General features: G+C 38.6%; 1 protein-coding gene across 2 annotated transcripts; it reads left to right on the forward strand.

The window, feature by feature from the left end:
* Positions 1-654: 654 nt before the first annotated feature.
* On the forward strand, positions 655-11,804 carry LOC146475228 (uncharacterized). 2 transcript variants are annotated; one of them, XM_085116143.1, is made up of 8 exons: positions 655-791; positions 1,964-2,064; positions 2,917-3,078; positions 3,769-3,846; positions 4,282-4,349; positions 5,027-5,155; positions 7,679-10,552; positions 11,317-11,804. In XM_085116143.1, the coding sequence occupies exons 2-7, from the start codon at positions 1,974-1,976 to the stop codon at positions 10,523-10,525; spliced, it is 3,375 nt and encodes a 1,124-aa protein (XP_084972269.1). In that variant the 5' UTR covers positions 655-791; positions 1,964-1,973; the 3' UTR covers positions 10,526-10,552; positions 11,317-11,804. The 2 variants fall into 2 exon arrangements, with proteins under 2 accessions (XP_084972269.1, XP_084972270.1); XM_085116144.1 differs by lacking the exon at positions 2,917-3,078.
* Positions 11,805-12,302: the final 498 nt, after the last annotated feature.

Consider the following 12,302-nt stretch of genomic DNA (forward strand, 5'->3'; position numbering starts at 1 on the left):
CTAACTGAAATTATGTCAAGTTTGTAAGTTATGCAAATCAGAAACATCTTTGTAACAAATATTTCTTTTTCTATCAGGTCTGTCAGATAGTTTCAGTTATGGCAAGGAGGAAGTATTAAAGAAATTGTATTTAAAATTTCGAAGATCTTTTCACTTTCTTTGCTTGATAACAACACAACAACAATAAAGAATACCATTTTGCAAGTATTGAAACTCAAACGACACCTCACTTGACCACGACAACTCACTCAAACTCAAACGACAACTCAGTTGATCGTGAGTAGTCATTACTTATGATTTTTAAATCCTTCAGAATTAAAAGATGGAATTGAATAAACTTGGTGCAGCGTAGTCAGTAACATGACAAGTGGTAAAGGACTGCTAGATTTGCAATACCGTACGTGAAAATACTGACTAACGTTGTAGTATACTATCAGCCTCGAAAAATTTTAAAATGTAATGAAAAATATTTTTGCGTTGTCACCGAAGAAAACAGTAGATCATATCTTTATTTTCTCACAGTCATTTGGATTGTATTCGGTTTCTACTGACTGTCATTGCGATTACAGGTCCTTAACTTTACTTGAAATAAGATAATTGACGTCAATTCTATTTTTAACTCTGACCAGCGCTCTCTCCTGCATGTGAGAACGTATCTAAAAAACGAGGGACAACTGAGAAAGCCTTCACGACTTCATCACGCAGATTCTCTTGTGACTTCAGCTTCTAAAAGTTTTAGACCCAGAGCAGAGAAACAGTGACAAAGGATAGATTGTGTGTATTTAACCAAGGTAAGTAAGAAACGTATTTGTCATTTATTTGAGGGGCGCTTGCTTAAATATTTAATTTTATTAACTGGGAACCCTCACAAAATGAACGCAAACTTAATTTACTTTCCCAAGATAAGTATTCGATCCCGACAATATTTTACTGGTTCTATTACGGATTTTGCAGAGTCAAACGTATTATCTTAATGTGTGGAATTAACTTAAGTCGCGTTTGATAAATTCATGATCAAACCTTACGAATTAAGCTGTCAACTTCACCCACAAACAACGTATAACAGGAAAACTAACGGTTCTTTTCTGTGATATCTGTTGGAGAGACCTCATTCGCCTCAGAAATTCGGATTCAGTTGTTAAGAAACTCTACAGTTTTCTTCGGCAAAATGTCACTGCAAAATTTCGTTACACTGGAAAATAATTCATTTCGTTTCCGTATGGTCAGATTTGTCTATTATTAACGGTGCGAAATGAGGGCTGCTAGCATTTTCGTAAAGCGATTATCAACTCGTAAATTCGGCTTCGATTTCTAAAACATTCTGCAACTAAATTTTAATAAGTTAAGGCATCTAAACAGATCAAAATGTACCTTCAAAATTCCACAAAACGATCTGGGATCACTGGTGACAAGATTTAAGTATTTTGTTTAAATGCTCTCGCTTGGTACCTCTGATCTGGTACAGTTTACTTTGAGAGGGGAATATCATAACGTTAGAACAGCCTTCAGATCAGAGATTAGCTATTCTTAGCCGAAAAGTTGAATTGTATTGAAAGCATTTAAAGTTTGTTGATGTTAACTGAATCAGGTCCAACAATATTCATTTCCAAAAGTGAAAATAACCTATATTTCGTTTTCCGAAGTACTGACAAACAAATGCGCGTCATGCATAACTGAATAAACATGTGTATTTTCCATTTTGTTTATTGTGTTATGAACACGAATTATCCTATTGAATTACCGTTCAAACACCACTGACAATTTCGTGGAAAGGGCTATATTATGTGGTAATTTTTTCCTAGACCACTTCTTTGCGAAATATTTATTGTCTCAATGACAAGCTCTTTTTCTTTTTTCATTGACAAAGAACTTTTCAAAAAATCGAGGTAATATTTTCAGGCTACAATAATTCACTTTTAAGTGAACTCAAATCAAACTTGATTTTACGTACATTGATTCTCAGCGCATGACCCATGGCGGCGAATCAACCCGAACAAGTAAAAGAATTTGATGGCACACCTTCTGACGAAGGGAAGCTGGATTTTGACGATGATACCTTAAGGGGTATGTAACAATTTCATGTCTTCCAGTTCTTGCACCGCTAGAGTTGTCTTCTGACTTGGTGACATGTTACTATATGCATTGTGCGGTTATCTGGCCTCGGTTGTTCAAAGAGCGCATAGCTTTATCCAGTGAATAAATCGTTATCCAGTGGCTAAAATGTACTCCAACTAAAACATTTTATCCGCTGGATAGCGAATCTTCCGCTCGATAAAGTTACCGCTCTTTGATCAACTCTGGCCTGGTGGTTAACTCGTCGTTGGTAGAGGCGACACACTTTAATCTCCAAATGACAGGCACTTCTAAGGTACGTGGCAGTTGTTTCGAGGCCAGTGAAACGTAGTTCACAAACAACAGGCATCTTCCTCATTGAAAAGAGAAGCCCCTTCAATAGCTTCAATGTCTCAGTGCCGATAGCTAAGTGAACTCAAAAGAATAGTAAGGCATTTTGAGAGGGAAAATAATATGTTTTAACAATAGTGATTCAATTTTATAATGAAGGACAAGCTTAAGTTTTTTTAATCCGAGTATGCCTGTGGCACTAAATGAAAAAAATGTATCATTTATTCATAAGGCTTAAAATAATACAACATAATCTTAAGATGGTTTTTATAAATTTCATCATGAAAACAAGGAGATAACTTGACTGAGGTCGTATCCAACATTTTTAAGGTAAAGTTTGTGTTTATCGTGCCCATCCCTTTAGTCTTTGCGGTCACTACAATAGATTTTAAATATCCCACTGGTTCCGATTCTATTCAGAATTCTACTATATGTTTTTTGGTTTTTAAAAGTGATACTTCAAAATAGATGACGGACGCTTTGATTCATGGTGTTTTGTTCGGCTTGTTTTAGCAATTGCTGAAGTGTACTTTCTGGAAGGTGACAAAGAACTGGAGAAAAAGGATCTTTTCAACGCCATAAACTTTTACACTGAAGGAATTAAAGTGAACTGCAAGGATGACGAACTGAATGCCAAATTGTACAACAACAGAGCAACAGCTAATTTCAATTTAGGTGAGATTCTGTAAGATCCACAGAAACCACAAAACCATAAGTAAGAAATACATGCCAGTTAATGACGTTTTCTGGAGAAAAGATAATAATGTATCTGTAAATTGTGTATAGTATTATTGCGTTCGTTCGACGTCCCGGAGAGCGCATGCTATTCGTGTCGTTTCTCTCTGGATACTGTGCAATTTTAGGGTTTGGGCGCCATCTTGTGCCCACTCGCCTCGATTTCATGCGAGGGCCTCGAGCCCATGTAGTAGCCAACTACAACTGTCCAGTTCACTAGAGATCGAACGCACTTTACTAATCCATGATCATAACTAGTTACATTCTCTTGCTATTATGATGTTAGGAGGTTGACTCCATATGAGGATTCGGTTCCTCTCTGTTGGCATTTCTTCTTTACTGACTGTATGTAAATAAAGTCGTTATAAATCAGTTTCAAATTAAACTATCGCGATCCTATTCGAAAATAGAATTCAAGCACATCACATACCGTTACTAGAAGGGGAAACTTGTTTAGTTAACATTTTCCAGAAGGCCAGCGTTCATTAAGGAAGAAGGCTCTTTAGACGCCGACGAGGCGACAAGGTATCTTTTTTAGTGAATGCGTTCGTCAAATCCACTTATCCATTCTTGATTTTGTGGCTATCCACTTATTTACTCTTCTGATTGAGGTGTCAATTATCTCAACAGAAAAGTACCAGGAATCGCTGAATGATGCCAGAGCCGCCATCGATTTACAACCAGCTTTCCTGGACGCCATAGAGAGAGGTGAGGTCGCTTTGGATGCTTCCTGTCTTTGCTTCCTAATTAGCAACATTCAAAATGGACAAGGTGTTGATTCCTAGACATCAATCACCCATGTGTTGGTTGTTCTTTCCACGGCTTGCCATTCCTACATAAATGTGTGAAGTTACTTACCTTAATTAATTTTTTTTTTTACTATTTACTTCTTGTGATAGCTGTTAGATTTCTGGGTTTTATTAGTTCAGACCCTCCTCATGGTAAAATCAAAAACGATTTCTTCCATTTCTCCTTCTATCGTGAACAAGCAACAATGAAAATGAAAATACGAATGTTCTAGAATACTATTGGCAGCACTCAAAGGGCACATTTCTTACACTTTCATTTCCCCTTCGGCTAGTTGAATCTAGAACAGGAATTAAAATGCATCACTTAATTACAAATGGATTTGAATTTTTTTAGGGGTGATTGCCTGCTTGGAGCTTGGTCTGTATGTAGAGGCCACTTATTGGTGTTACAAGGGCTTAGCAGTATCCTTTTATAACGTTCTCTAAGGCCCATTTGAAACACGTGATTTCTTGTGTAATTCTCCTCGCACTTTTTAATGCCATTGTTTGTCGCGCTCAAATGTTTTCAAACAGTATGTAATTCTAGTATCGATTTTAGCGTGATTTTTCTCCGCAATATCACAGAGTGTTCGAACATGTAATTACACGAAATTTGGCAGAAAACGTACCAAAAATTTCATGTAACTGGGAAACCCGTAGGCTCGAGCTCGAGTTCTGTTTGCGCATGACTTTGGAGAGTTTGGTAAAGGCATGTGGATACTTCTGTCACTTAAAAACGTATTAAATCCTCAAACAATCTTGGCGGGGGTTTAGCAGCACACAATAGAAAGGGAGAAAAATTTAAAGCAATATTCGCAATGTGCAAATGTGATCATGAATGAATTTTAAGTAAAAGACTAAGTAAAGAGTACCTTAGAACTGATAATGGCCCTTTTCGGCAATCTGGCAGCCATCTTGAATTGCAATGCATTGTGGGGTCCCCAGGCTTCCATACCTGTCACACGAGTCGCTTATATTTTATTTTGTTTCGTTTTGGTTTTTCGAAACACACAGGTAGCAACCAATCTAGCTTAATAACATGCCAGATTCGTAGGCATTGTTTGTACAAACATTGCGCTACGCAACTTAACTTAAGCAAGATATCTGAGGATAACCAAACACTGTTGGAGTTATCAATCAGGGCAGATAAGGAACTTAAATCCATACAGCAGGAAAACCGAAAGAAAAGAGGCACACATAGTCTTGACTGTCAACAGGAGAGGTGCCAGGTAAGTCTGAATAAAGCAACAAATGGAAATCCTACATATAATTCTTAGGATCATGACCCATGGAGAATAATTAAGAAAAGTAACGCAAATGACGTTTACTTATTACTAAGGTCGTTTCCATAGGATAATTTGTACACGCTAACATAGTTCGACATGTTTGAATTCTTTGGCTGAATTTTTAAGGCAAAGAATCTTTTATGAAAAAGGGACCACATTCATACGATCACGAGGCCCTTAGACATTCTTCGTTTCTGCGAAAACCAAAGGAATCATTTTTCTCATGTTACTAAAGTTTTAGGCCAAAGGAAACGCTGTTTTTTTTCCTACAATTCAGTCCAAATTTCTGATATTCACTGAAATGTACCGTCAGGTGTCCGCCAGAAAATTGTTTTAAAACCTCAGGGCGTCCTTAGGATCTGTACCTCTTCTTTGCGCCTCTGTATGGAACATCTGTTAGCATTGAGCGCGGAAGTACCATTGTACAACGACAGCTCTGTAATGTGTGTTTGACTGTTAAATAAAGTGATTAACAAAAAAAAACATTGTATAACAACTTGGTGCATTCCGTTGTTTGATTACGCAGACATCAGGCGCCTCACACAAACGCAACGGCGACGGCAGCAAGAACGTTAGGCAAACGATAGGCAAACTGAACGTTACAGAATTAATAAAAAGTGTTTGGTGCCGGTAATTTCTGTAAAGGAATATCTGTGTTGTTCTGGGTCCATCGGTACGGTGTGCAAAATTTTTGTAAAGAAATACACGTGCTGTCTTCTACCCACAGGTACGTTTGGACCCAAAACAACACGGGTAAATTAAAACAAAACTTATGCGTACCGTACCACTTTTCAACGGGTCCGTACCATTTTTTGCCTGTCGTGTTATAAATGGCCCTTCTAAGAGCCGTATATACGCAGAACAGCACGGGTGTTTCGCTACCAAAATTATAAGTATCAAACGACTTTTGATTGATATCATTTTTTGTTTCGTCTTCTAAACGGCCCGATAGCGATCTAAAACAGCACGGGTGTTTGTTTTCAAAACTTGTTGGTACCGTGCCAATTTTTAACGGGTCTTTACTGTTTTTTGTCCGCCGGGTCTATAATGAGAAAGCAATTACTAAGGCTACTTTACTTCCTCTCTAATAATCAAAATGGATAATTCGGCCTCCTTTTTACAAATTGAACGGGTTGGAATGAGAAGAAAGTATATTAGATAACGGAAATGTTTGGTTCTCTAGCTACCAACTGAGCTAACCGGGCGGCGGTTTAAGGTTATGTTTAAAACACGAGCGGTAGTGTTTTGTTGGGATTTATCGTTTGTCAAGAGAGTTCATAACAATGATACCTATGTGAACGTTGGAAATTAGCAGACGAGAAAAACATTAAACACCGCATACTAATAAGGAGGAGGTTTTATCGGGTTTTAAAACCACTGCAGGTGATTGTTTTATCGACCATGTGATAGGTCAATGGGGTTATGGATTAAACCATAGTTTTCTTAACGATCAGTAAAAGCGAGCGACACACGCTAACGCGCGCAAAAGTAGTCCCCCGCGTGTGTAAAGACGATTTTTACGCCCACTCGAGTATTTTGTTCGCTTTACAATTCCCAAATAAAAATAAGAGGCCCTTCGTACTTAATATTAAATCATGATTTTCCTAGTAGATACTCAGGCCTTAGAGTTGCTTTAGTGGCAACCACTGCATTTAATACTTCCTTAGCACTTCTGTATAAATGATGCTGTTGATTTGTAATGGTAATAGGACTGAGTGGAGTACAATTCAGGGAGTAATCGGGCGAGTAATTTCAAATCGATTTGAAATTACGAGCCTGATTACCCCTGAATTGTACGACACGAAGTCCTATTACCTATTAATTGTGCCAATAACAAAATGCAAGAATCTCAGTCCTGGAATATTTATTAACGTAAGAAATAGATTCCAAAGCAAAAATATAACTGGTTTCAACTTTGGACGAGGAAGCCCGACCGCATGAAGATAATTTTTCAAAAAAGTATATTTTTAATTAAAATACATGTCCGTCAATATTTGAACAAAATGGGAGAATTTTTAAAAGTAATGGAATTGAAGTACAGAATTGATTTTGATTGGTTGTCATGTGCCGTGTAGTATAATTTCATTTGCTAGTGGCATTTGCAACTTGATTTTCATTGGTTCTTTAACTGTCCGATTTGACCTGTCCGATTAGAAACTTCTAGTAATCGGATAGGTCAAATCGGACAGTTTTGGAGTTACATGGCAGAATTAAGCTATAAATATGGGCTGTTAAAAACCAATCATATTCAAGCATTTTGTTATTGACGCAATTATAATTTTAATCTAAAGAAGAAGCTTGAAATACATCAGCATCCAAAATGTCTAGACCGCGTTCTTTATTTCACTAAAGCTGACTGGGGAAAACAAATGTTTCAGTAACAATTAAAGGACTGAAGTCACTCGAAGTTGACGTTAATCATCTTTATCGTTGATGTTGTCATCGTTATTATTTTAATGCTTACAGGGAGACGGGAATTCTAGAATCAAAACTGCCCAAAATTTAGGAAATACGATTGGACAGGAAAGCGCCAATGGTGATCTGAGTAAATCTCGTCCTACTGTGGAAGAGCTAAAAGAAACCATGGTTTATCACAAACTCTTGTTGACGATCGCAAAGGAAGACGGTGAAAAAGACGGTGAGCCGAAAGGACTAGGAAGGGTAAATAGATATGTGAGTGAATTCGATACACACTACCATAAAATCCATTTAGGAATCGCCATAGAACTGGGAGACAAAATTGGGGAGGGAACCGCTAGTAAAAATCTTGGTAATGCTTTTTATAGGAACGGGAAGTTTGAAAAAGCCATTGAATACTACGAAGTTCACTTGAAAATTACCAAGGAAAGGGGAGACAGTCGTGGCGAAGGTCAAGCATACGAATTTCTTGGCTTCGCCTACCACAGTAGTGGAGATTTCAAAAAAGCCATAGAATGCTACAAACACCAGCTAAGAATTGCCAAAGAAAATGGTGACAGGTTTAGTGAAGGACGAGCCATTTGTTGGCTTGGAAACGTTTATCATAGTATGGGAGACTTCAAAGCAGCTATCCAGTACCATGAAAGTTGTCTTCAAATTGCGAACGAAGCGAGTGATATTGATTTAGAACGAAGAGCATATGGTTGTCTTGGTGAAGATTATGACAGTGTTGGAAATTTGAAGAAAGCCGTCGACTGCTTAGAACGCTATCTAAGGCTTTGCTTAGAGGCGGGAGACTTAGAAGGCATCGGTTGCGCATACGGAGATCTCGGTAACGTCCATGGCGGTCTCGGAAATTTAAAAAAAGCCATAGATTTAAACGAGGACTGCTTGAAAAATGCCGTCTTCATGAACAAAAGGAGAATAGCATGTGCGTATAATAATCTAGGTAACGCCTTCAGCAAGATCGGAAATTTAAAAAAAGCCATAAGTTACAATGAATGGGCACTTAAAATTTTTAAACAAGAAGGGGATCAGGTTGGGGAGGGAACGGCGTGTCACAGTCTTGGTGAACTTCACCTTTCTTTAGGAGATATAAGGAAAGCTGTGCATTATCATGAACATCTTTTGAAAATTGCCAAACATTTGGGCAACATTGCTGGAGAAAAACACGCGTACTGCAGTCTAGGCAATGCTTATCACAGGCTAGGAGATTTCGAAACAGCGATAGACTACTATCAACGCAGCCTGAAAATTGCAAAAGAAGAAGAAGATAAGAGAGGTATAGGGATCGCGCTTGGCAATCTAGGGGAGGCATACCTCAGTCTTGGAGATGCTAAAAAAGCCAATGGCTATCATGAATGTCAACTGAGAATTGCTCAATTAGTTGGTGACAGGATTGCGGTGGCAAAAGCACATTTCTTCCTTGGTTGTAGCTTCGAATTATTAGGGTCTCTCGAACGTTCTTGTGATTGTTATCAGTCTAGTGTAAAAGTACTAAATGAGGTAAGGGCTGATCTTCAGTTTAAAGATGAGTGGAAAATAAGCCTTCGTCATAGGTTCCAAACGGTATACACAAGGCTATGGGCTCTTCTGTTAAAACTCGGGAAAATACCAGAAGCTCTGTTGTCTGCTGAATTGGGACGTTCTCAAGCTCTGAAAGATCTAATTGAATTTAACTATGGGCTGACACAAACCTCGTTTGAGTTTTGTTCAGTGATAGACATTATTCCTGGCACCTTTAGTCGTCTTCCACTAGTTTTCATAGCAGTTGAAGGAAGCGAAATTACTTTCTGGATTGTGAAAAACGGGAAAGATGTCAAACTAAGGACAAAGAAATTCAGCTATGACATTTCCTTGAATGATGTAGCCGAGTACCTACAGTCACTGATGCAAACTGTCCGGGAGGCCATTGGTGTGAGATCCGGTGTGAAGTGCGAAGATCGCTCATTGGAGAAGCTTGGAGGAACAAACCCATCAAATGAAATAACATGTGACCCGCCCCCTTTTCTTTCTTTGGACCAACAGAAAACCAGTTTAAAAACAGCGTACGACGTTGCTGTAGGTCCCATAGCAGACTTGGTTGATGGTGATGAAGTCATCATTGTCCCTGAAGGTCCTTTGTGGCTGGCTCCCTATGCTGCATTCGTGGACTCAAACTCAAAGTTCCTATGCGAGTCTTTCAGAATCCGAATGATTCCTTCAATGACCACCTTAAGATTGATCGCAGATTGTCCAACCGATTACCATCACAAGAGTGGCGCTCTAATTGTGGGAGATCCATGGGTGCAAGACATCATCACTAATAATGGAAGAAAGCTGCAGCAGTTGCCATACGCCCACGAGGAAGTAGAAATGATTGGGCGAATACTCAACATTGCACCTCTCACTGGAAGAGATGCAACGAAGGATGAAGTGTTGAAACGACTCTCCTCTGTTGCTTTAATACATATTGCAGCTCATGGCCGGATGGAAACAGGAGAAATTGCTTTAGCACCAAGCACTCCCAGAGAAACTCAGGTGCCGAAGGAGGCAGATTACCTGCTGAAAATGAGCGATGTGCTGAATACAAAGCTGCGAGCAAGACTGGTTGTTCTCAGTTGCTGTCACAGTGGTCGTGGGCAGATCAAAGCTGAGGGTGTAGTTGGTATTGCGCGGGCTTTTTTGGGTGCTGGTGCTCGTTCTGTTCTGGTGTCACTTTGGGCGATTGATGACGAGGCCACTATGGAGTTCATGAAAATTTTCTACAAACGTTTGATGGAAGGAATAAGTGCCAGTGAATCCCTGAACCGAGCAATGAAATCCATGAGAGAATCAGACAAGTTCAGTGAAGTGAAATACTGGGCGCCGTTTGTACTCATTGGAGATGACGTCACACTAGAACTTGGTGGCTGAGCTGGATCGGACCAGGTGTCTCGTACTGTAAGTCTTGAGAAGTTAGCATTAACTATACAGTTTTTTTTAAAAAATAAATTTAACTGCCAAAATCGTTTAAAATATGGAATGATCAATGTTGATTTAGATCAGAATTTAACTAAAAATACACTGTAATAGCCAACATTATTATCAAGAACTCTATTGTTGAGCTTCACAACTTCAATTGACATTATTTTTTGATTACGATGAAAGCTATAACATCGAAACGTAGAATCACTTTAATTTTTGTAGTCTTAGTCAAGTCATATGCGATAACAATTGAAACCATTGACTACTATGAAAGATTTTGAAAGAACGCTGATTTAAAGATATCAATAGTTACTTCATCAGGAAGCGTTGCTGTGAAAATTTTAAGTCTTTAATGAACACGCAAACAATCCGCAGAGAACACCATGGTTTTAAGAACATAGAGATTCAACCCGCGGTCAGTTATTCCACTTATTTTAGGCATCCATGAGTCCTTTGCCACCTTCGCACCAGCATCGACGGCTGGAAATTCATTTGCGATTGGAGTTTGAGAAATGGTTGTAAAATATTTTTATGTGTAACATCCTTCTTCGTTCAATACCGTCCAATAAACATGTACATGCAGAGCAATATAACTCCCCCCCCCCCCCCCCCTCTCCCGCCGATTAGATCAAATTGTGGTAAGAAGATGTTTCTTGGACGTTGCACTCACTCTGATCCCGGATAAGATTTATTCATAATTCCAACTTCTAACCTTTCTTTGCGTTTGTTGTCCTATATAGGTGGGAAGCAGAAATGTTTTGTGAAGCTGACAGAGAACTCTGTTGTTCAGAATAAAGGTGACTTTGCTTCGTTCCTGGAATTAATGGCAGATTTCTGGAAATGTAGTATAATTATCTAATGATATTTTAGGGACCTTTAAAACTTGAAGAGGAACTGTAAATGTGTAAATACATTTGGCAAGACAAGAGCGTCCTCTCATCATCATCACCGTCGACGAAGTTACGATGACATGGACGGCATAAGTTTGTTTGACGTTTGACACCACACAGAACGCGATCCTATATCTAGATGTTTAATTCTGCCCAGCATCCTGAAATTCGTTTTTAACTTTGTTTGCACACTAATCACATTAATTTGTCACTTTTCCATTCATGTGATATGGCAAACAATCACAGTGTAAACAATGAAAAAAAAAAAAAGAAAAATCGCAGGAAATATTTTGAACTTAATACGAATAAAGTGTTTTTTGAGGAAAATTTGAATGTGATGTTCTGTAAATTGTGTTTACTTACAAATATTCAAGTGCAAAAGGAAACAGCGATACGTCTTGGGATTTCCACTTGAATTTTGTACATCTCATAACGTCAATTTATGGTCTATAAGAGTATCAACCATAGAAAACTGCCTTCGATTTGTCAAGGCTTGGTTCCCACTAGCGACATTATAATCAATCTCTTAATTTGTAGTGGGAACGCCGAAAAACATAATCCACAAAAAGACGCTCATGATCGACATAATCATAATCATAAGAAAATGATCGAACATTTTCTTATGATTGTGACTATGATCGTTATGTCGCTAGTGGGAACCAAACTTGAATAGATTGTAGCGAGTACGGTTTTTTTTTCAAGAGAGACAGAGTGCGCGCGCGCGGACCAGTATCCGATTTTGGCGGGAAAATGAGATAGGCGTCATTATTTTGCTACGAGTTTTGTGAGAAGGGCGTAGTGGCGAAAACAAGTCCTCGAAACTGTATTGATCGCTT

Source organism: Pavona decussata, unplaced genomic scaffold, assembly GCF_977016875.1.
Source record: "Pavona decussata unplaced genomic scaffold, jaPavDecu1.1 SCAFFOLD_85, whole genome shotgun sequence".
NCBI lineage: Eukaryota > Metazoa > Cnidaria > Anthozoa > Scleractinia > Agariciidae > Pavona > Pavona decussata.

Bases quoted from the DNA above. Each gene is read 5' to 3' on its own strand.
- LOC146475228 (XM_085116143.1), top strand. From the start codon at position 1,974: ATGGCGGCGAATCAACCCGAACAAGTAAAAGAATTTGATGGCACACCT. The intron at 3,847-4,281 runs GTGAGGTCGCTT...GAATTTTTTTAG, and splicing joins CCTGGACGCCATAGAGAGAG to GGGTGATTGCCTGCTTGGAG. The intron at 4,350-5,026 runs GTATCCTTTTAT...AACTTAAGCAAG, and splicing joins GGTGTTACAAGGGCTTAGCA to ATATCTGAGGATAACCAAAC.